Below are 24185 nucleotides of genomic sequence, written 5' to 3' on the forward strand. Positions count from 1 at the left end.
GCTAGAGCTGCTCTGATAATCCTGTAAATGGCTGGAGCGGGTGAGTGGGTGCCAGCACGTCTGTCCTGGGCACTGTCCCTGCTTTGATCAAAGGCACGCTGATCCCCAAGTGCTGCCAGCACTGAGATAAGCCCCACCGCCCTCTGGCATGATGTCAGCCAGCGCTGAGCAGGTCACCTGGGGGCTGTGCTGTCGGGCTTGGAGGCACCCACTGAAGCTGCCAGCTGGAGCTGCACATGGTTATCCCACCCCAGGGAGGTGGCATTCAGTGTGTGCCGTGGGATGGTGACATGGTGACGGAGCTGGGTGCTATCAGAGCTCCCAAACACAAGGCTTTTGCACCTGTTGGCTTTCATCGCTCAGAATTTCACGCCCGGATGACTTAGGTTATTTGGAACGAGTGAGAAAATTCATAACTGCTGGTCCTGGCGCGACTCTGCCCGAAGCAAGGTGCTTTAGAGGTTGGCATCAGGCAGAGCAGCAATACTGACGTGCCGCCCTCTTCTCCCTTAGCGTCCCCATGCTGACAGTGTGATGGCAGAGCTGCTGTTCCCAGGCGCTGCCGCTGCTCACCAGCCTTGGCTGCGTTCCACCTCTGTCCTCGGCGGCGGCGGGCGCACGTTCCTCGTGATGGGAAAACCTCCGCGCGGACACAAAGGGCTTTCAGTAGGGAGCTGGCTGCAGGGGCAGCGGCATGGGAAATGTCGTCCTGCCCAGCTCCTGCTAGAGGGCACGCACGCTGCCTCTGCATCCCCCAGCTCATGGCAAGCAGCAGTATTAAATGCTCTTATGTCGCCATGGGAGCTTGGGTCCCACATCTCCCACGGCAGCAGCAGCTGGCCCCATAGGGCAGGGCACGGCAGCATCAGGGCCTCGCTGTGCGTGGGATGGGAGCACTGCGTGCCGTTATTTCACACAGCAGATCTCACAGGGGCCTGATTCTGTGCCGCCCCACGCTGGTCCCTGCTGCCCTTGGCCTCAGCAGGCACATCTCTTCACCCCAGTGAAGCAGAAGGAGGGAAGGCTGCAGCACCAGGAGATAACAGATGTGCAGCAGGGGGAATTCAGGGGCCGATCTGCCCTCTTCTTCCAGCTCAGCCATATCCCCATACCCAGCTCCCCACGCCAGGTCACATCCCCATGCCCACCTCCCCACGCCCCTTTTTGCTCCCGAGCTCTTGGTGGGAGCAGACAAGCGCCCCTTTTCCTGATGGCTGATAAATGAGGCTGTGTTTGTTCCAGTGCAGGGTGAAATATGAAATCCCATAAAGCCTCCTTGCTTATTAGAGAGATCGCAGTGAGCTGCTTATTATGCACTGTGGCGTAATGCAGATTACAAATGTGACCGAGCGATAATTAGCAGAGCTGGAACTGTAATTAAACGCTCCTGTGCTGCACTGTGGTTTCTGTTGCAAAGTGGAAGGAAGCCGAACAGTTTCAAAACCCACAGGTGCCCTTCCTCTCCCCTGCATGCACAAACAAGCAGCCCAAAGCCAAGCATCCCTCCTGCTCCTTGCCATCGCTTTTCTTGCCTGGGACTCGCTCAGATTCGGAACACTTGGTGTGTGGTTTGAGTTTGCTTCCTTGAGCCCCGCCAGGACCCTGCTGCCTCCTTGGAGCATCTCATCCCTGCAGTCACTGAGAGTGCAGGCTGGGCTTAGGGGACTGAGGTGTCTGCTGGTGAGGTCCCTATAGCCAAAACCTCCTGGCATCCCACAGGACACATGCTGATGGGATGCCGGATGCTTTGTCAGATGCTTTGCATTGCTGAGGATTTGGAGAGGCTTTGCAGCTCATGGCAAACATCCTTGTTTGGGTGCATGGGATGCACCGATGTGCAGTAGTGTGTGGGACAGGGAGTTGTGTGGTGTGAGCTTCTGGTGCAAGGAGTCTCTGGGCTGGATACTCCAGAGACCCTCAGCTGATTGAAACCGAAACCTAGGGCAGCACTCGGTGATAATTCTCAGCCTGCTTCTGTTTTGAGTCTGCTCAGTGCCTTATCAAGATCATAAAATACTGTGCGAGAGGAGACGAGCAGGGGATGAGCAGCCAGCCCCAAAGCACTGCAGATCTGTGTGGCAGTTACGCCTGGCGTGTCCAAGCCCAACTCTGCCTGTGACATGAAGGAGGAGGGCAGAATGGTTGGTGTTTGGGGTCTGATTTTTGCCTGGAGAAGGGGGATATGGTCTGGACGTGTGTCTTGGGATGGTCACGGGGTGGATGTGGGAGGAGGAGGATGTTGGCTTTCATGGGACCGCACGGAGCCCGCTGCTCGTTGGGCCTGTCCTGCCAGTCGAGCAGAAGCCTGTCGTTTTTTTCTAATGAGCCATCGGGTCCAAAGCCATCGAGTGCCTGCACATCAGAGCAGCAGCCCAGAGCCGTGCTGACCAGGCCCGATGGCACCGGCAGAAGTGGTTAGGGAAGGATCTTGGCACCTGCTTCTGCAGATCTCTCCTGCAGAAGGACCCACCCCCCTCCAAAGCTTTTGAGGGTTTCGTGGGTACGGGCGTGCCGGGGTGGGAGAGACCGACAAGGTCCTGTCCTCTGTTGGGCACTGGAAGCTCCCGAGGCTCTCCGAAGCACGGCTGCCTGTTGGTGCTTGTTGTGATCAACACGCTTCTTCCCCACAGATGGAATCTCCGGTCTCCACGCCCGCCGTGCTGCCTTTGCACCTCCTTGTCCCCGTGGTCAACAACGACATCTCGTCGCCGTGTGAGCAGATCATGGTGCGCACCCGCTCCGTCGGTGTCAACACCTGTGACGTGGCGCTGGCCACCGAGCCCGAGTGCCTGGGGCCCTGCGAGCCCGGCACCAGCGTCAACCTGGAGGGCATCGTCTGGCAGGAGACGGAGGACGGTAAGTGGCGGCTTTCTGCTCTCCAGCATTCCCGCTCAAAGAGCTGTGGTGATCCTTTTCTTCCTCTGTCCCCGTGCCTTGGCGCTTCCAGGGCGTTGTGCTGCAATTTGGGTGGTCGGGACAGAGGAGCTGTGTGGGAGCAGCTCGCGGGCTGTGCGGCGGAGGGAATGGCAGGCCAAAACTTGCGTCAGCCTGCGCGCTGTGTTAGCCCGTCACCCAGACAGTGGGCGAAAATCTCAGCTGCCATTTCCCTGCCTTTCTGCAAGAGCTGACTTGCTCCTGGAGGTGCCAGAGGAGAGGCCACGCCAGCCCGAACGGGAACTCGACAGAGTTGACTTCATTTTTGCTTGGCAACCTGCAGGTCTGTCACAAAAGCGCTCAAACCCTGGGAGGCAGCAGCAATCTCCTGCTGGATTAAAAAACCCCGGCGGAGCTTTCAAAATAGACTCGACAGGAGATCAGGCTCTCGTCTCTTCTGCCAAGCCAATCGAACCTTTTTCCGCTGGAGCTCGTCTCATCTGCACACAGCTTGCTTTGCTTTCCCAGCCTCTTTGATGGGTTTGAGTTGCTGTTGGGGCTCTGCCAAGAAACACAAGGATGAATAGGTGGCTCAGCGGAGCACAGCGAGCGCTGGAACCCGGCCTTCCCTCCAGCCTCTTCGGGGACATGGGAGGGTTCTGCTTCTGGAGGCCTGAGGTGAACTCCTCGCGGTTGTGTCTGGCTTCAGCTGAGCCCGGGAGGGCAGAGGTGGCAGAGGATGGGGCACCCAGAGCTGGGTGGGACCTTCCACCCTCCTGTGTTCCCTTCTGCTTGCTGTGGAAAAAACCATCTGAATGTAGCTAGCAGGGAGCTGAGCGTGTGCTTCCTGCTGCTCCCGAGGCAGGAGAATGCCACGTGCTGTAAAATCGGGCCCAGGGGACCCTTGTCTTGGCTGGTAGGGATACAGCCGTGTGCATCAACACTTGGGAAGCAGCTGCTGCTCTGCTTGCCCCAGGGCTGTACCAGAAAGCCAGCAGGGAGAGCGCTGCATAGTGGTAGCACCACCGGGGTCTGGGATCCTGCGTGACTCCCTTGGCCACAGGCTGCAGTCTATAATACCCCAGGGCTCTGGTTTCTGTCAAACCCCCAGGGGCGGTGGTGATGAGAGATGGACCTTCTGTTAATTTTTTGAAGGATGGGCATCAGAAGAGGTGCGTGCTGCACGTGCAAGGAGGAACAAACACCCCGACGGGAGGCAGAGGAGCAAACAGACCCCTTGCTTAGCCGGGAGGGGTCGAAGCGCAAGCAGTGCGCTCTGCTCGCTCGCAGGGTGGCTGAGCGCTGAGCGCTGTGTGGGGCTCCAGTCCTCTGAGGAAGGAGCTCTGCTGCTGCTTTCCCACGTTGTTCCAGCCAAGCTCCGCAGCCTGTCCGCCTGTCTGTCCGCATCACCCCTCGGTGTGCAGCCCTGTCTTCAGCCCCTGCCTCAGAGGCGCGCTGCCTTTCCTGCAGCTCGCCTATTTTTAGTCTGCAGTAATTCAATGAACTTGTGTGGAGATCCTTCTCTGCCTGCCTCCGCTGCCTGCCACTTGGCTCCTGCTGTCAGGAGCGATGGCTTTTACAGCGAGCCCTGCGCTCCTGTCACGCAGAATACAAATCTCACCATTTCCCCTGGTTGCTTCCAGTCCGCCACATCTGTCAGCCCCTATAGGAGAAACACACTGCCTGCTCAGCTCTGTGCACCTGGAAGCTCAGGGTGAAAGCGGCTCTCTGGTGTCCTGCCTGGTGTCTTGCTCCCGGGGCAGTGGTGCTGGTTTGGGGGCCATGCTGGAGCATGGCTGGAGCCTGTCCCCAGCAGGCTTAGAGCAGAGGGATATTTGGATTCATCCCCTTCCAGTGGGTTTGCCTTGTGACTGAGGATGCAAAGCCTTGCTTGGAAGGGCTTGGTTATGCAGAGGAAGGCAGTGTGGCTCCCTTTTTGTGGAAAATGGTCTCAGGGTTGTCCTCATGGCCAGGAAATGAGGGTGAAGGCGTCACAAAGCCAAGGCCCACCAGTAATCCTGCATCCTGAGAAGGACAAGGAAAGCCATCCCAACTGCAGTGGTGCTCCCACAAGTCTCTTGATGTTCTTCTGCCTTGACCGACACGTCCCACAGTCACACCCAGCTTCCTCCTCTGTCCCCAGCAGTGGCCCCTGCTTCTCTGTACTGTCCCACTGCCGCAATGGTGACACCTCCATTCCCCTTCACCAAGCCCGTCTTGTGCAGGGAACGTGCGTTGTTAAATGCCTTTCTCAGGAGCAGCTGCCTTGGCAGTTTCCCTAATTCTGTTAGGTGTGATTTCGATCTGCAGGAACTATTAACTGATCTAATTATACTAGAGAGCATCACTCCACTTGCTGCCTCATTAGCTCCCGGCTCTCCTCCATCCTGCTCGCTGGTGTCACCAGCAGGGTGGCACGTCCTTGCTGCGCTCACTCAGAGCAGTGACCAGACCCAAACCACCACACAACGGTGCTGTTTGCAGCCCCAACAAGCCAGTGTTTGGGATTCAAAGCTTCAGAGCATCGAGCAACATGGCACAGCACGACAGAAACCACCGGGCAAGGGACATTCCCTCTTGGGTGCTGCTGTCCTGATGCGCCCCAGCTGGGGAAGCAGCAGCCCTGGGAGCGAAGCAGCTGCTCACACTCTAGCAGAGAGGAGAGGGGCTTTATCATGCATAATTTCCTGGTACTCCCGCAGCGTGGCTGCTTCAGATCTAATATTGGCTGGCAGGATGCTTGACAGTGCAGGGAGGCAGGGAGGCAGGGAGCTCGAGCAGAGCTAATGCACTGCTTATCACTCTCAAAGCACTGTTTATTTCAGCATCTGTCAGCTTTGTATGAAGGCTGTTTTATCAACAGGTGAGCAATATTCTGCTCCAGACAGGACTGTTGCTGGTGTCGAGCTGCCTGAGGCGTGTACGTCGCTGCCCTAGGTGACAGCAGCTGGGCTCCCGCCCTCACCGCCTTGCCTGGATTAGAGGGCTTGTTTACAAGGAGGCTCTTGAGCTGCAATCTGCTGTGCCACGCTTTGTGGGAGCGCGCTTGGTGTTGGTTCCTCTGCCTCCCTTCTCCAGGAGGACGCATTGAGTGGAAGAATCCCATCCCGTGGTTTGTGGCAGACTGTTCCTCATGGTGAGAATGCACCTGGGTGTAGTCCCGTTGCCTTGCAGAAGGCTCCTGCACCTGCAGGTTAACAGCGAGGTAGCAGAGCTCTCCACAGCTGTTCTGTCTAGCATGGGAGCTCCTGGATGGCAGCGTCTCAGTGGGATGGGGATGCTCTGCGTGCGATGGAGCCGCTTGTTCAGCCCTTGAACATCAGAGGCAGAAGGAGTTGAAGCCGCCTGTGTCCGCAGGGGAGAGCCAGCAGGGCTGGGAGCTGAGCACTGCTCTAATTAGGGAGCTGATGTGCTGGCTGTGCTGGAAATTAAACCTTCCTCGCACGCAAAGCTTCAGCCTGGATCCGTCCCAGCGAACAGATACCCCACTGCAGTGCCCAGCTCCTGTCTCCTCAGACTGATTTCTGGAGGAAGGCAGCCCAGCTGCTCCAAAACGGGAGCTTGGCCAACAGGGTGCTCTGCACCGCCACGCTCACCTCTTTGTCTGCACGCACTCTTGCAGGGTTTCCTCACTGTGCAGCACCTTGCATCCAAACCACTGCCGCCTTCCTTGGGAGCAGCCTGGCAGTGTCACCCTCCATTCATCCCCCTCTCTGCGCCCTGCTGCAGTGACATCAGCATGTGGTGAAAGCAGGTGGGGTTGGCTGCACAGTGCTGCAGCTCCAGCCCTCCCAAGGAGCGCAGAAAGCACCGTGCTCGGCTGCCTGGTGCAGAGCTCATCACCTCCAAGGGCTTTTCCAGCCAAGGACGGAGGCTAAGGGACTGCTGGGACATCGGTGACACATTACCCTCCAATGCTCAGCGCAGGGCATTGCTGCCTGCCCTCGTGTCCCAGAGCACCCGCAGGGGACAGCGGGTGAAAAAAGCTGCTTAGCATCCATCCCTGTGCTTTAAATTGTCCTGGGTTATTGGCGGCGGATTAGGAGGGGATTTGGGATGATTGGTTGCAGCAGGTTAAATATAGGCTGGAGCATGGCAGAGGGCTTGCTGCTGTGCAGGGAGGAAGGAACAGCCCGTGCCAGCACTCTGTCTTTCATCTCTCGGGGGCCACAGCTGCGTGAGCACCTCTCCATTTCTGACGTTGTCCTTCCAAAGCCTGCAGCTGGCTGCTGGCACCTTCTGAGCGAGGCCACGGCCCGAGATTTGCAAATGTGCTTCAGGCACAGCTGTTGTGGGCTCCCTGGGCTCCATTCATCTTCCAGGGCTGTGCTGCCGTATATCTAGATGCACTGGTCTGCCCTTCTAAATGAGATTTCTATCTTCCAAGTTTTACCTTGCTCAGATAAATGTACTCAACACAATGGACTCTGCTCCTGGTCAAATTAGTTATGCAGTAATCAGAGCAGTCCATTGCTGGGAGGAAATACCCACTTGAGTTTCACTCTGCTAACGGCCTCAGAATATGCAGTGCAGTCACTTGCTTATCTGCTCTTGCAGCTTGCAGAAGGTGCTAGCATCGGGTGGGCTCGCCGGCTAGATGCACACTGGGCCTTCCCTGCTTGCAGCAATGGGAAGAGCCGTGGGATGCTGCAGAAGACCCCGAGAAAGAAGCACAGGAGCCAGGCAAAGCAGCAGATGAATCTTTCACCAAAGAAAGCCCCAGTTCCCATCACCACCCTGAGCCCACATGGCGGTGATGCCGGGCTCAGCTTGCCATCTAGTGGCAGTCACGCCCCCTCCTTGGGGACATGGGGTTTGCAGCCACAGCAGGGCCTTGTGGTAGCTACTCTGTGCAGGTTGCTTCCCCCACTGCAGGCTCTTGGGATGCACTGGGAGCCCTCTGTCCACCCCAGAGCGTGAGACATAAATGCCCCTTCCCCTGTTGCCAAGTGTCCAGGGAAGGGAGAGCGGTGACCCTGTCCCCTTGCCTTGCAGGTATGCTGGTGGTCAACGTGACCTGGAGGAACAAGACGTACGTGGGGACGCTGCTGGACTGCACGCAACACGACTGGGCACCTCCCCGGTAAGCACAGGGCTGGGTTGAGCGGCTCCCGGCCCGCCTCGCCCGGGCACAGGGATCAAAACCACATGTGGAAGCATGGTGGGGCCGTGGCACAGTAATCCCCCGTCCTTCTCTCTGCAGGTTCTGTGACTCTCCCACCAGCGACCTGGAGATGCGCAACGGCCGGGGCCGAGGCAAGCGCATGCGTCCCAACAGCAACACACCTGTGAATGAGACGGCCGCCGCCTCGGACAGCAAAGGGACCAGCAACAGCAGCAAGACCCGGGCAGGAGCGAACAGCAAAGGGCGCCGTGGGAGCCAGAACTCCTCGGACCACCGCACGCCGCCCAGCGGCTCGGCGGAAGACGTGAAGGCCAGCCCCTCGTCCGTCACCAAGCGGAAGAGCAAACCCCTCTCCGACATGGAGCTCAACTCCAGCTCGGAGGACTCCAAGGGCAGCAAACGCATCCGCACGAACTCGATGGGCTCGGCAGCTGTGCCCCCCACCACGGTCAAGGTGGAGCCAGCTGTCCTCGACCGCAACTGCCCCTCTCCCATCCTCATCGACTGTCCCCACCCCAACTGCAACAAGAAGTACAAGCACATCAATGGACTGAAGTATCACCAGGCCCACGCGCACACGGACGATGACAGCAAGCTGGAGGCCGACGTGGACAGCGAGTACGGCGAGGAGCCCTCCCTGCACGCCGACGTTGGGAGCTGCAACGGTGCCTCTGTGTCACAGAAGGGCTCGCTTTCGCCTGCGCGCTCCGCCACCCCCAAGGTCCGCTTGATGGAGCCCCACAGTCCCTCCCCATCCAGCAAGTTCAGCGCCAAGGTCCCCAGCAAGAAGAAGCTGGCAGGGGAAGGAGACACTGACCCCGGTGCCCTGTCTAATGACGGCTCCGAGGATGGTCCCTCGGTGGCCGATGAGACGAGCAACGACGGCTTCGACACGCTGGAGAAGAGGTGCGTGGATAAAGACAAGTCCAAGAAGGCATCTGGTGCTAAGCAGGAGAAGATGCCTTCCAAAAGCTTGAAGTCTGCCAGACCCATTGCCCCTGCCATTCCCCCGCAGCCTATTTACACCTTCCAGACGGCCACCCTCACCGCAGCCAGCCCCGGGTCCTCCACGGGCCTCACCACCACGGTGGTTCAGACCATGCCGAGCAGCCCCCAGCTCAAACCCATCCAGCCTAAACCTACGGTGATGGGAGAGCCCTTCGCGGTCAACCCTGCACTCACCCCTTCCAAGGAGAAGAAAAAGAAAGACAAGAAGAAGAAGGAGCCCAAGGAGGTAGAAAACCCTCTGACTCCTGGCAAGGTGTGTAGGGCAGAGGAAGGGAAGAGCCCGTTCCGGGGGGAAACGAGCGACCTCGGGACAAAAAGTGAGGGACTGCTGAACGGCTCCTCCGACCCCCACCAGAGTCGGCTTGCTAGCATCAAGGCTGAGGCGGATAAAATCTACAGCTTCACTGACAATGCCCCAAGCCCCTCCATCGGTGGTGCCAGCAGGCTGGAGAACGCCAACCCTGCCCAGCCCATGACCCCACTGCACGTTGTCACCCAGAATGGGGCGGAAGCGAGCTCAGTAAAAACCAACAGCCCTGCCTACTCGGACATCTCTGATGCCGGGGAAGACGGCGAGGGCAAGATGGAGAGTGTGAAGGCAAAGGATCCAGAGCAGCTTGTCAAGGATGGAGCCAAAAAAGCTCTTTTCCCCCCACAACCTCAGAGCAAAGAGTCTCCCTATTACCAAGGCTTCGAAACCTACTATTCCCCTGGCTACCCTCAGGCAAGCCCGGGGCCCTTGAACCCCAGCAGCCAGGCTGTGGCCGAGACACAAGCCTTGAAGCTGAAGAAGGACGAGGAGCAGGAGAGCCCAGAGGTGAAGGTGAAGAGCGAGGGCGTTGAAGAGAAGAAGGCAGAGCTGGGCAGCTCCAGCCAGCAGCCCTCTGTCATCCAGCAGCGTCCCAACATGTACATGCAGTCCCTCTACTACAACCAGTACGCCTACGTGCCGCCCTATGGCTACAACGAGCAGGGCTACCACGCTCACCTGCTGAGCACCAACCCTGCCTACCGGCAGCAGTATGAAGAGCAGCAGAAGCAGAGGCAGAGCCTGGAGCAGCAGCAGCAGAGAGGACTGGAGAAGAAGGCAGAGCTCGGCATGAAGGAGCGGGAGGCAGCTCTCAAGGAGGAGTGGAAGCAAAAGCCGCCCATGCCCCCGACGCTCACCAAGGCCCCCAGCCTCACCGACCTTGTCAAGTCAGGGCTGAGCAAGACCAAGGAGCAGGGAGGTGCTGACATGGCCAAATCTGTCATCATCCCCAAGCTGGAGGACTCGTCCAAGCTGTCAGGCAGCCAGGTGGCCGAGGGGCTGAAGGTGAAGCTGAGCGAGGCCGGCCACCTTGGCAAGGAGACCGCAGAGACAAAGGGAGGCTCGGAGTGCGGTCGGCAGGCAGAGGTGGACCCTGTGCTCTGGTACAGACAGGTAATGTCAGCCCACTGCCCATTTGGTGGGCTTTTCCCGTGTGTTTTCCAGGGCTGTCACTGCAGAAAACGCGCGTTGTCCTCTGATCCAGGGCTTGTTCCCATCGTGAAGGGACTCCATGATTTTCCATGGCTGGGGGCCACCGAGGGGAACATGGAGAACCTGGGGAAGGGGTGATGGCTGTGATGCTCTCTTCCCAGTGCCCAGTGGTATGGGGACACACGGGGCTGGGGGGGGAGGGAGGCAGCTGCCCTGACCTGGGTGTGGTTCTTGCAGGAAGCAGAGCCCCGGATGTGGACCTACGTTTACCCAGCAAAGTACTCGGACATCAAGACGGAGGATGAGCGATGGAAGGAGGAGCGGGACAGAAAGTTGAAGGAGGAAAGAAATCGAAGCAAAGAAGTGGTGTCCAAGGAGGATGGGAAGGAGAGCACGAGCTCCGAGTGCAAACTGACCCCCACTGAGGAAGCTCGCATGGTGGGGAAGGACCCCAGGCCCAGTGTCCACGTCCCTGTGTCCTCCCCCCTCACGCAGCACCAGTCCTACATCCCCTACATGCACGGCTACTCCTACAGCCAGTCGTACGACCCCAACCACCCCAGCTACCGGGCCATGCCCACCGTCATGATGCAGAACTACCCAGGTAGGAAGCCACGGCCATCTCAGGGGCAGCCGTGCCTGTGTCCCGGCCCAGACCCGTGGTGATATTGGTGACCACGCTCCAGGAGCCAGCGGGTGGGGCGCAGGGGAGTGATGGCTGGGGTCTCTGTTTCACTCACTGGAATGTGGGCACGGCTCGGTACAGAGCAGCACACCTCTCCTCCCCGTGCCCTGACTGCTGCCTTTCCCCCGCAGGCTCGTACCTTCCCTCCAGCTATTCCTTCTCGCCCTACGGGAGCAAGGCATCTGGGAGTGATGACAGCGACAAGTCTCGCGCCAGCCCCAGTGTCAGCTGTAAGTCCAGCTCCGAGTCCAAGGCCCTGGACATCCTGCAGCAGCACGCCAGCCACTACAAGAGCAAATCACCCACGGTGAGAGTCAGCAGCTTTGCCTAGCTCGCAGGAGCTTCCAGAAGGTGCCTGCAGCCTGGAGGAGCTCCTGCTGTAGGAAGTCTGGGGCTGTAGGGTAATCCCACAACCCAGAACTTTTTGGAGTGGATGAGCCAAACCTTCATGCAGGGCTGCTCAGCCCTGCAGCTGGTGGGTGGAGGGGCAGAATGCAAGGGCTGTTTGTGTCCCGCAGCAATGTTGGGCCACGAGGCAGCTCCTCTCTGAGTGGGGAACAGGGGGGCTCTAAGGCAGCCCGTGCTCTGGGGCAGGGAGGAGCTGCTGGGCTGAGACCTGCTGGTGACTCTCACCATCCTTCCCCTCTCTCTGCTCAGTGCTGAGTGCACCCTGTAAGCGAGGGAGATGGGGATGCTGTGCCATCAGGGCAGCCCTGGTAGAGGGAAGCCCTGCATACCCCCGTCCCTCAGCGCCCGCTGCTTTCTCCCCCACAGATAAGCGAGAAGACAGCTCAGGAGAGGGACCGCAGCGGCTGCGGGGTGGTAGGGGGCAGCGGGAGCTGCAGCAGCATTGGAGGAGCCGGCGGTGGGGAGAGGAGCGCAGAGCGGCCCCGGACCTCACCATCTCAGCGCCTGCTCTCCACGCACCACCACCACCACCATCTCGGGTACTCGCTGCTGCCGGCGCAGTACAACCTGCCCTATGCAACAGGTGAGAGCCCTGCGGGCCCTGGGGAGTGCTGGGCGGCGTGAACCCCGCTCCTGGCCTGGCTGCTGACCCCCCCCTCTCCCCGCAGGTCTGTCCTCCACGGCCATCGTGGCCAGCCAGCAGGGCTCCGCGCCCTCCCTCTACCCGCCGCCCCGCAGGTGAGGACGGTAAGGCTGCCGTGGGGCGCTGGGCTTGGCCCCTGGGCGTGGGCTGAGCCCTTGGCTCCGGCAGGACGTGACGCCGGGACCGGGCTGTGCAGCAGGCATGTGACAGGCTCACATGGGGACGCGCCGGAGACTCCTGTAGACATCAGTTGAATGGTGTTGATTGTTCTGCTGGACGTTCTGCCGTCGTCTGAGGCAGACTGTCCTCTCCCCCGTCGGACACACACTGAGCCCCACAGCCCTTTGGTGAGCGGCAAGCCGGCACCTGCGGAAGTATTTATTTTCCTGGGCTCCGGCGCTCGGGATGGGAACAGATCGCCCACCTGGTGCATATGAAGAGGAAACGGAAGCACTGAGGTCTCTGGATGAATTTGCGGCCTCGCCGTGGGGCTGAGCAGCGTGGGGCATGAGGCGGTGGGGCTGGGACGCTGCCTCCCGCCTCCGCGGGGCCACGGCCGGGCCGAGCCCTGCGCTACAGCAGTCTCAGGGAGCTGTGGGAGGTGAGCAGCGGGGCGGCCGCAGCTGTAGCCATGGGGTCAGGCAGCCTCGGTGCCCCCGCAGCTGCCCCGTACGCCTCTCACAGCCCCTCGCCCCGGGCTGGGCAGCGGGACCCCCACCACCTGCCCTGCTGCCGGGGTCTCTCCCCAGTGCCTTGCGTGGCCCGGCCCCACGGCTTCCCCCTGGGCTCCGAGCTGTGCCCCCCGGGGTGCCGCTCCCCTTGCACCCTCCCCTCTCCCATCGGCTTCCCCGGGCTGCGGGCAGAGCTCAGCGAGGAACAAGCACACTTAGGCTCTGCCCAGAGGCACGAGGTCGCTGCCGCCACTCCCTGCACCCGAGGACAGGGGCTTTCTGGTCCTCTGCCCGCCCGCCGCCCCCCGGCCAGCGCTACCTCGGCCCCACCGTCTCCCCCCGGGCCGGGGCCGCAGTGCCATCTCCGCTGTGCGTGCGCGAGGCACCCCGGCCCCAGAGCCGCTGTACCGGGATGCTCTGTACATACTGTAAAAAGCAATTGTTTGAAAGCTGTTGTTTTTGGGTTTTGTTTTCTTCCCGTCCCCCCGCTCTCCCACCTTTCCCAGCCCGAGGGATGCCCGGCAGCACGGCGCTCCCCGATGCCTCCCAGGTTGGCTCGTCGCTCTTCCAGCGGTTGCCCCAGAGGCAGCGGGGCCGGGGTGCTGCAGGATCACCCCAGGGCCAGGGCCACCCCGGTAGGGCCAGCGACCGCAGGCGGAGCAGAGCGGGGCTGAGCCGTTGGTGTTGATAGCTCTCGTTTCCATTGGAGTTGCTGTGTTGGGTTTCATTTCAGTCTTCCTGATTCTGCCCTTCTGTAAAGTGTACATTATTACCAAGTTCCTTGTTTTTTATATATATATATATATAAATATATATATATACAAACTGTACTCTTCTTGCCTTTGTACATTTGGGCAAGGAGAGAGAATAAATCTTTTTAAGAGACAATCACAAACCTGTGAGGGTGGCTTCTTCTTCCCATCCCCGCTCCCCTGCGCTGCGTTGGGGGATCCACAGGCAGCCCCTGGTGCCCAACACGGCGCAGGGACCCAGCCCAGGGCTGAGACCCATCCCTACACCACTTAAAGCCCGGAAATGCACTTAAAGGGATAACTGATCGGGGACTCCAGGAAGGTCAGCTGCTGAGAGGCAACAGGCATAATTAAGGCTTTAATGGGCAGCAATTACATAAAGGGATGGGTGTGTTGGAAGCAAGGCAGCACTGAGCTCAGGAGCCAGTCCTCACCCCACTGCCTGGCCTGTGGGGAGGGAGCACAGCCATTCCCCAGACAGCCATCGGTTCCACTAAGGGACTTGGAAAAGGATGGCAGCCCCCCGTGCCGTGCCCCTCGAGCCCACTTCTGCCCTGCTTCCATCACACTGGAAGGGAAGGAGGGCAAAGAGATGGCTTGTTCACACCAGCTTGTATCCCTGCTCCACCTCTCTCCCCTTTTAGAAAATACTGAGCACGATTACAGAACGGCTCAGCTTCTGCTCTGACAAAATCCTTTGCAGGACAGCAGGAGTGAGAACAGCCCCACAGCCAGACCCACTGGGTCTGGTGCTGAACTGGGCTGAGACCCACCACCACTGGTTGCAGGTGATGTTCCCACCACTCCTCCACCCCACGGTACAAGGAAGGCTCCGCTCTTGCAAAAAAGCAGCCCCAGCTGGGTGAAGTTAATCTGAATGCCCCTTTTATTGAACGCGGTGATAGTGCAGCGGTAACATTGGACAGAGTAAGACTGCTTAAACAAAAGCTGGAAGAGGAAAGAAAGTTGGGCCTTTTTTCTTTAAAAAAAAAAAAAAAAAAAAAAAAAGAAAAAAGAAAAAAGACCAGTTAAAACAGCATTGGTTGCCCCAAAGCAGAGACGCAGAGGGGTTTTAATGTAGTGTTAAAGGTTAACTCACGCCTCCTCCACGTGTCTAACCCCCAAACATGCCTTACTTTTAAGAGTCTGAGTGAAAACCAAGAGGTGTTCGGTCAGATGAGCGCACGCCACACATCAGGTGATGGGGACAGACCAACAGCCAGGAGAGAAGTCGGGTTGACGATGCTGCATCTACCGCTGTGCTCCCTGCGCGGCCCAGCGAGGCCTCGAGGCCAGCATGGCACACTGCCGCAGGGCAGGAGCTCCTATGCCAGTTGATAAACATCTTCCATTTACTATTTGGTGATTACATGTGTGTATATATAGTTCTCTAGGCAACACGTTTCAATGAGATAGTCAACTCTGAGGATACACAGGCCAATCTAACAATGAGAAATGCAGTTTCAGTTCAACAAAAGCTCGTTTTCCCTTTCCTCAAGAAAGGAGATGTAACCCTCTCTCCCCTCAAAAGGTTTCCAGGTCACGCTCGGGTCCCCCGCCGCAGCTATTCTTCATCAGAGGAAGAGTTCTGGTCCAGGGGATACACCATGAACATCACGTCTGGCCGCGAGGGGACAGAGGGGTGACCAGGCCTCACGATCTCAAAGCCCAAGAAGCTGAAGGTCTTCAGGAGCGGAGCTACCAAACAGAAGGAAATGTGTTACCACCAGGAGCCTCCTCTGCAGCTGCCTCGCCCCGCAAGCCACGAACTCCCCTCCTAACTGCAGCGGGGATCCGCAGCCATCCTGCAGCACGCCGATGCTTTTCACTCTGCATTTAGCTGGGGGCCGCAGCTCTGCTCAGAACAGCCATCCCAGCTCAGGGCACCGCTGGCCATCAGCTTCCAGGCACAGCCAGGTTTAAGAGCAACACCCCATGCCTTATAATTAAAAAACGAGCAGAACCCAGCATCGCGTGTCTCCTCCACTACAGAGGTCACCCACGCAGCCAATGCTGGCGAAACACAAGAACTCGCTCAGCTGAAAATTATTTTTGGCATCCTAACATGGAGTGACATCTTCCTGGGCTCAGTGCGGCTTAGCTGCAATAGCAGGCATTGCTTTGGGGAGCGCAGCACAGCTTGTGATGTAGCAGAGTAAAATTAGAATTAAGGCTGGAATTACTCCTGCCACGGCGATTTGCTCCGTTATGAGCCCGCACCGAGTGAGACCCGAAGCGACACATCCACAGCTCTGTACTTCACCACAAATCTCCTCCGATTTCCGTGCTCTAATCGCTCACCCAACACATCTATCTTTAGGTCCTAAAGCAGCCCCCTTAAGCCGTAAGCATCTCCCATTGAGGCAGGATTACCTGCAGGCCTAGGAAGGGCAAAAGTGCTGGGAGATCTTTAAAAAGCAGAAGGGCATCGGGGCAACGAGCTACCAGGGTTTACGTCCTGGGTATTAAGCTCTCCAAACCACAGAGGCTGGTGCCAAATACCATTCCTCCCCCAAGGAGGAGGCTGAACTTTCTGGACAAGGAAACGCTCCAAAAAAAAAAAAAAAAAAAAAAAGCAGCACACGTAAGGATTCCTGCAGGAAAAAGCACCCCCTGAAGCCTTGGGACACACCAGGTTTCTGCACGGGTTCAGCAGCACTGCTTTAGATCTGAGGGCTAAATCTGACAGCAGGGCCGAGCTCTCACCTCTATCTTCTCTGCTTTTTCTGAAGCAAATAAAGACATAGCTGACTTTCATTTTTTCTTCAGCAAATTCCAGCAGTGCTGATAACCTGCCAAGGAGCAAGGAGAAGACAAAAGAACATCAGCAATAGGAAGTCCTGTCCCGAGGAAGCCACCGAGCACCATCCGTGGCTTGGATGCTGTCAGGCAGAACGATGACTTGTTTACAGATTGTCCCAGTGAACAATGGGTGCCAAAACAATGGGCTTCCTGCCTTCATGTCCAAGCCTGAATCCGAGTCCCCAGCACACACCGACACGCAGCAGTGCTGCACCAAAGCCTTCGGAGCTGGGGAGCTGGACATGGCAGCCGTGTGCATTCATTCCCTCCTCTGGCAACGCACACGACCCGTGGTACACAAAGCTGTTCCTGCACACATCACCCGGCTGGCAGAGCCGAGGAGCCGCACGGCAGAGCCCAGCTTCCTTCCTCTCCCCAGGCACGGGCCCCTCCTGTGGGCACAGAGCAGCATGGAGCCCTGCCGCCATTTGCGACGCGGGCTGTGAGCACGGTGACAAACAGGGCTGGAATCGAGATCTAATTAAACAGCAGTCAGCGAGCTCGCAGCACGCTGAGGAAGATTGAATTTGCCAGGATTTCGTTAATATGGTAATGAACTACTTTAATTATAGCCTCCACTCGGCTGTTTTACCCAGCTAAAAATAAGCCTGCGGCATCGTGCTTGAAGTCATGAGTGGGGCTGGTGAAGGCCCCCAAGAACCAGGGGCACACGTGGGGCCAAGCGCAGGGAGCACAGCCAGCCAGCCTCAGAGCACAGGGACCAGCACAAGGCAGCAGGAACAGCACGGGCTGAAGGTACCCAAGGAGCCTTTGTTGTGATGAGCAGGAGCTGGTCACACGTGCTGATGAAGCCCATCTTGAAGTTTAGAAGGGCTTCAGGGGGCTCTGCGCAGGAATCCAGCAAAGCCACATCTACGCCACGGCGCTCCCCTCCACAGATCTCCAACAGTGTGCTTGGCTGGGAGTAGCTGCTCTGGAAGCTGCGCTTACACAAACTTCCCAGAGCAGAGCTGTCTGGACAAAACACGGCCCTGTTCTGCCAGCAGAGAAAAATCAGAGGCTCTGGCAGAGCTGGCAGCCTGCGTGGCAGCAGCCCAACAGCAGAACCACCTACTGATGAGAAGGAGCACAGCAATACAATGGAGCTTTTCCCCCCTGGAAGAGAGGAAAGTACTTGCCAAAAGCAGCTTGCCAATTGGCCAGTGGGATAAAACGTTCCACAAAGTATGCAAAGAATCGCTCCACTCATTTCTTGAGTATTTTTCATTAGCACAGGGCCTCTGAAAACAGTAACCCATCCTGAATGGCCACCAAGGGGAAGAAAATATCCTCATGCTAGTCTCCCATACATACATCTCTGAGGACAAGGTGTTAAGGCCATCCTTTAGGTGTAAAACCAGGGAACAGAGCTGTTGTATGTGCAGCTCACCTCCCCATACACACCGCATCACAAACATAAGCAAAAGGCCACAGGCACAGCTCTGGGACCCCAGACTTACCCTTCTTTGCTTCCATCAGCTAATAACCCATCAGGGATTTCCACAAAGAGGCTCTGATTCGAAAGCACTGCATCCCAGGAGGAAGTCTTCACCTCTGTGACCTTGTACTGGAAGTGGACAACATGAGGCTTCCCTTCGTGCACCGGGACATCTTGGCTAACAGTGATCTTCTCATCCTGCACAGGGAGGGAGCAGAGCTCGTGACATGCACTGCAGGGTGCAGACACACCACGATGAGCATTCAGGCCTTACAGCAGGGCTCAAAATGCATTCTCCTGCTCACGTGAGTGCAGTTCTGCATGTTAGCCCTACACTCAAACCCTGGGCAGCAGGGGACCATTCAGATCTTGGAGGGCAGTTTGTCGGCGACTCCTGGAGCCTGAACCAACATGCCAGAACAGCTTCTGCCGCTGCAGCCTGACCACTTCTGTCACCCTGCTCCCCAGCACAGTCTCTTTGTTTAAGGAACGACCACAAGCTGCTTCCCCAGACCTTACAGCCAGCTGGTACGGCAGTGGATTAAGGGAGGAAAAGACAGCACAGAGAGAATCCCAAACCAGACAGAAGCTACACGGATTGAAGGCTGTGGCAAGGTCTTTTCCAGAGACCACAGATGCACGCATGCCCCCCTAACACAGCTCCAAGCAGGATGCCAAGCAGGCAGCCTGCCTCAAATTCAGTGAGCAGTTCCTAGAAAACAATTTTGTGGTTAAATGCCATTCCTTCTCCTGACAGTTTTCGTAGGCAGCAGGCTTGCCCAATAATAACTTCCACATTTAGCTGTGAAAAGCCCCAGTGAAACGACCGGAGAAATTCATCAGGCCCCAGAGTAACACTGTCAGCTGCAGCTGAATTGTTGTATCAGGGCAACGGAGCCAGCTTATGAGCTCTGAGATGCAGAAAGAGCACCTCAGCTTCTTATCTTTAATTAATATATTCCACCTACGCAGCGCTGACCATAATGCCCACACCTGAGAAAAGGCAGCTCGGTTTGGATCCATGGTATTCCTCCTCACAACCAGGAGGGCAGGGGACATTTCCTCAGCTGTGCAAGCACTGCAGAAACAAGTGGTTCAGCAGGAAGACTTCTGAGAGGGTTTCCAGGCTCCTCCACCTCACTTCCCACTGTTTTACCCCCTATCACCACACATGCAAGCAGTCAAACCCCACCGGTTTTGCTGCTGTGCCAAGAAAGAAGCTGCTGAGCAAGTTAATGCTGGTGACATCGGCTCTGCATGTAAATCAGGAACTGCCTGCTGCTGGTCACCAAAGCAGAGGAAGCTGCTGTTTGTTTCAAGTGCACAAAGCTGCGTGCTGAAAAACAAGTTTACACTTGGTCAGAATAAATATCCTGCAGGAAATAAACCTATTGGCTGAGCTTGAAACAAGTCTGTGGGTTTTGTGATGGTTTTCAGCCAAGTGCACCCAGAAGCCTACCTACCAAGAGCTGCAGCTGGAAAGGGGACACCTGACCAGGGCACAACAGAGCCAGTGGCAAGAGTCAGAGCACCACAGAGGTGCATTTAAAAACAGCACAACAAAGGGATTATGCACACCTTTCACGGGAGCCTTCTGCACTTTTTCCTGTGCACAGAAAGTCCCTTCATTGAGGAAGGGATCTCTCAAGCATGAGAAGCTTACAGCTGCTTTTCTCATACTTCACAAAAACAAGAAGAGAAGGAAGTTGAGAAAAGCAGGGGAGGGGTGGCACATGCACTGGTTTGTGTGGGAAGGTCTGCAAAGCCTGCAGCAGCAGGGAAGGGTTCCCAGAGCCTCCCAGCCCTTCTGCAAGCAGAAGCCAATCATTTTCAAAGTTTTCTCCAAGCTCTGAACCTAGCAAGGTTTCCCATTTACATGGATTAACAGAACCAGTTCCTCTGGCTCTGTGGGAACTGCATTTATGCAGCCCATCTCAGGCAAGTGGAATTTTATTCCTGTCAAAATAGTGACATCCCGAGGACAGAAGCTGTTCCTGTGAAACAGTAGCCCAGAATTCTTTGGAACATGCTCACAGCAAAATCCTGTTTGTGCAACAAGCATCCAGTTTTCGCTCACTCACCCCTGCAGAATGTCCCCGCCACTCTGTCTTTTATCCCAGCTGCCTGCTCTGCAACCCCAGGCTCCTTTCTGGCAGCTCAGAGCCACAAGGACCAGCTCCCACTTGCTTATACTTCACCGAGTGCAAAATTTTCCATCCCAGTTGCACTCCTCAAACATCCCCAGCAGGACAGAGGGAAAGCCCTGGGTGCTGGCAGAACAGGGAAGAAGGATGTTAGGACCTTTCTGTGTTAAGACTCTGAATGCAAGAACACTAACAGCTATAGGGAGCCATGCTGCTTAATTTGTAATGCTGTTGTGTGCAGGCACTGTGCTGCAGACTCAGGAAGAAGGCAGGCTCATTCAGAAAGGTCATGCCTTCAGCTAGAACAGCTGATACAGCTGGAAAAAGGGCTTAAGCTTTTGGGTCCAGACGCCTTTCCATGTCACGCTGCAGCACCACTGACTTGAGCAGGCAGCAGAGAGGGGCTCCCAGTGACCCACATCTGGAGTGGAAATTGAAATTGCTCTAAACAGTTTAAAAACACAACCTGCTCCACTCTGGGATGAGCTCTGTTAAGGAAGGGGTCAGTTCTCAAAGACTCTGGTAACAAACTGGGTTTTATCAGCAAAACAGTGACGATTCCCTCATGAATTTCCAGAGGAGACTGTGTAGCTGTGACCTGGAAGGGCCTGCATCATTTCATCATACAAAGTCTGCTTGCCTCCCACAGGGTAATTAAAATCAAGACTAACACCTATGACAACACTGCTGTCTGAGCTGCTGAATTTGCAAGCTTAGCATGAATTTAGGCAACTTCATCCAATAGCACTTCACAGCCTGGTCTGTGGAAAACAGCCCTCGTCCCAGAAGGCGAGACATGCACCACTGTAACACAACAGAGGAGGTGCGCAAGCACCAGTTACTGCACTAAAGAGTCAACCCAGGTGGAAGCCAAAAAGATCCCTTACAGCACAGGTGGCCACAGAATGAGGGGGACACAGCACTCCTAGGCAACTCTGCAGAAACTGTGATCCCATCCCTCCCTGCACGCAGGAACGCTGCAGTGTGAGAGCAGCCTGCTGCTGCCACAAAATTCAGGTGGCTCCCAGGCCTGGACAACGTTACCTCCTGGAGCAGAGCACAGGGAGGAGCTTACCAACCCTCACCCTCTGCATCTCACCTTTCTGCTTCCCATTCCCTCTCTTTGCACAATGTTTGAGAAGTTGCTTCATGGCTCTGCAGCTGGAACAGCCTCTGGGAACGGGGCTCACCAGCTTTGGCTGCACACCTCCAAGAAAAGTCTATTAAGAAACCAGCAGTACTTAAGCAAGACAGCTGCCGGCAGAGCTGCTGAAAGAAAATGAGCTGTTTCCCCACATATTATCGCAGAGTTATTTGTGTTTGTTCCCAGAAGGAAGCAAGCAGAGCTGTAACGCAGATACGGGTCGTTATTTGGACATCAGATGTTGCTCACCTTATAAATCAGAGCTGAAAGAGAAGGATCCCTGCTACCCCCTCGCCCACCGGGGATCTTCGACAGTGGGTGAGGGGCATCAGGAGCACCACAGAGGCCCCGGAACGATGTGCCTGCAGCACTGCAGCTGGGGACAGTTACTCAAAGGTAAAATACTACTGCAAGAGAAAGAGAGGACAGCAGTTAGCAGGGATCAGGTTTCCAACACTCCAGCTCAACCCCAAGCTGCTCGTATTGCTGCTTCCCCAAGACACCGGAGGGCACCCACGGACCTTCCACACCTGCAGGTCTGCACTAAGCCACCTGGCTGCCCACACTGTGAGAACAGCAGAGCTTTGCTGGAGGCAGAAGGGCTCTGGTAGCCACAAACCCAGAGAGCGTGCTGAGCCACCCCTTGCTAATAAGGGACGGCTGGGAGCCTGCCAGGAGCAGATGGCTGAAACGCATGACCAGATGAGCACACATTTTCTACAGACAAATATCTACAAATAGATCAACAGGGCTCAGAAGGAGGAGGTTTAAAGTTTCACGTTTTTGAAACAGGGAGGAGTGAGAGGGCTGGTTCTTCAGACGCCTCCAACACTGCCCAACATCCCAGCTGGCATTTCCACACACACGTGAATTATCACACAGCTCCCTCAGCCCGATCCTATCATTACAAGCTCACCCCACAGACTTTGTCCTGAAATTGTTTTTTATCAGCTTAATACAAGTGAAAGAAGCTCCCCTTGCAATCTCAAAGATCCCTCAGGATCACTCTGTGCTTTACAGGCTTTACCACTACCCTAGCTTTCAGCACGTTCACAAAGGCAAGTTATTTTGCTTCTGGAGCATTATGTCCTTCACCAGCACCAAAAAAGCCCTTTCTCGAGGCGCAGGGCAGCAGCAGCATTCCTGTAACCAAGCCTGCAAAGCCAACACAAAGAAAGCAGCCCTTGCCCAGCACTGCCGTGATGCAGCACACCAGCACAGAGCTGTATGACCACCACCCTGTCACAGCTTCCCGAAAAACAGAGCGAGGCTGTAGAGGGACAGGCTCCATGCAGGCATTTACAGCTGGCTGGCTGTGCTGAAGCTTCTCAGGTGAGTCGTTGCTCTGCACTCCAGCCCTGCTCTGTGAGCTCAGCACCCAGGGAGCCACATCACCTGAATGGCTTGAGCAGCGTGCAGGGAACGGAATGCACACCAGCAGGTTGAAAACAACCAAAACGCTTGTGGGTGCCAAAAACAACTTGCAAACTCAGTTACGACACAGGCTAGAGTCCTGGCTATCTACCCCACACCAAAACAATCTCTCTGCAGAAAACACAAATATCCCTCCTTCAGCTTTGCTAGACAGAGCTCTTCTGCAGTGTTTCCATGTGGCCACGACCTACACCAGATGCTGCTTGCAGAACAGGCTGCTGAACCCTCCAGAAGAGCCATGAGGAACTCACACTGGAGATGGCTGAGGGCAGAATCCCTCCCGCACGCCCGGCTGCACTGTGTTAATACAGTCCCTCGGCACGCCGTGACTGAGGCCATCAATGGACCAGTGTGTATTCAGTAGTAGTGGATGTGGAGAGGCATGACAAAGCACTTTGCTGTGCCATTCCCCACCCCCAGAAAGCTGCTGGCAGCTTTGTTTTTCCCTTCCCTCCTCCCTCACCCCTAGTTAACAATGTACTATTGATAGCTCTTTCCAACTTGCGGCCAATGCATCGAGAAGCTGGATAATGAAGTGCAGTCGTGGGGGAAAAAAAAAAAAATAAGAAGAGAGAGAGGCAGCGGTTCTCATGCAAAGCAGCTCCAGCCACTTCCCAGTTTTGCTTCCTCCGGCACATGCAGGAGGCAGAACATAAGCTCCCTTCTTCAAGGGCTCGGCCTCCGGGCCCGGCCTCACCCAGCCGGCACGCTGCCTCACCTCCCACTAAGCGGCCCTAACAGCAGCACGGGGCGCCAATCGAAGGACTTTTCCTTCTCTCCCACGCAGCGGTCCCACGAAGAACTTCACACCACAGCCCGACAAAGCCTCCTCCTCGACACAACCGACGCAGAGCACAAACTGCACAGCGCTGCCATCCGCGGCCTCTTCGTGTTCGCCGTAGCAAAGGCGCTGAGCCCCCCGGGCTCCTCCGGCCGATCAACGCGCAGAGCTCCGCGCCCACGCCGTCGGGTGTCACTTCGCAGCGGACACCCGCTCACCTTCCAGCCGCACACCTGCAGCCCTGCACCTCCGGGCCCCGCCGCGACGAGTCGGGCCGCTTCCTTCTGTCGCGCTGAAGAGCGGTGCCGGGTGCCGTCCCCACGCAGCCCCACCGCCGGCCCCGTGCCGACCTCCCGGTGCCGAGGACGCAGGGACGGCCCCGCTAACCGCAGGACGGCCGAGCGCCGGGCCCTACAGCGCGGGCCGCCCGGCCGCCGCCTCCCGCCCACCTCAGCGAGGGAAGGCCGCAGCCCGCCGAGGCCCACCCCGCCGGAGCTCCTCGGGCCCAACGCCCTTCTCCATCAGCCTACGGCTCCCCGAAGAGCGCGCAGAGGCTCGGCGGGGCCGCGCACCTGTCCTGGGTGTTTATCATCCTCGGCTGCCTCCGGCTAGGCTCGGCTCCACTCGACTCCGCACCTCCTCCCTCCTCCGCCGCCGCGCTCCGACTGACCCCGCCGCGCGCCGCGCCCCGCCCCCTTCCCCCGAGCGCTTGACCACGCCCTCTTCCATCGGCCACGCCCACGTGACCACGCCCCCTCTCGTTGACCCCGCCCCCTCCAGCGCGCGCCGGGCAGGCCGGGAACATCCACCGCCC

At 57.2% G+C, this 24185-nt stretch overlaps 2 protein-coding genes across 3 annotated transcripts in view; one reads left to right on the forward strand and one right to left on the reverse strand.

The window, feature by feature from the left end:
- ZNF609 (zinc finger protein 609) overlaps positions 1-13759 on the forward strand; it is a 28233-nt gene extending 14474 nt beyond the window's left edge. The window contains exons 2-9 of one of the 2 annotated variants that reach the window (XM_042837147.1): positions 2631-2856; positions 7870-7957; positions 8078-10430; positions 10707-11073; positions 11286-11461; positions 11929-12145; positions 12231-12300; positions 12374-13759. In XM_042837147.1, the coding sequence (XP_042693081.1) occupies positions 2631-2856; positions 7870-7957; positions 8078-10430; positions 10707-11073; positions 11286-11461; positions 11929-12145; positions 12231-12300; positions 12374-12380 (3504 nt within the window). In that variant the 3' untranslated portion in view covers positions 12381-13759. Of the gene's footprint in view, positions 1-2630; positions 2857-7869; positions 7958-8077; positions 10431-10706; positions 11074-11285; positions 11462-11928; positions 12146-12230; positions 12305-12373 lie in introns of those variants that run through there. The other variant, XM_042837149.1, reaches the window with a different exon arrangement.
- A 732-nt stretch (positions 13760-14491) lies between these two features.
- OAZ2 (ornithine decarboxylase antizyme 2) lies at positions 14492-23978 on the reverse strand. The gene is given in 6 exon segments (XM_042837150.1): positions 14492-15326; positions 16335-16420; positions 17891-18066; positions 21406-21486; positions 21488-21563; positions 23944-23978. Coding segments are annotated over 6 exon segments (573 nt in total). The 5' UTR covers positions 23964-23978; the 3' UTR covers positions 14492-15192.
- Between the last annotated feature and the right edge of the window lie 207 nt (positions 23979-24185).

This window comes from Centrocercus urophasianus, unplaced genomic scaffold, assembly GCF_019232065.1.
Source record: "Centrocercus urophasianus isolate 14NV4802_14NV808 unplaced genomic scaffold, USGS_Curo_1.0 seq_687, whole genome shotgun sequence".
NCBI classification, from domain to species: Eukaryota; Metazoa; Chordata; class Aves; order Galliformes; family Phasianidae; genus Centrocercus; species Centrocercus urophasianus.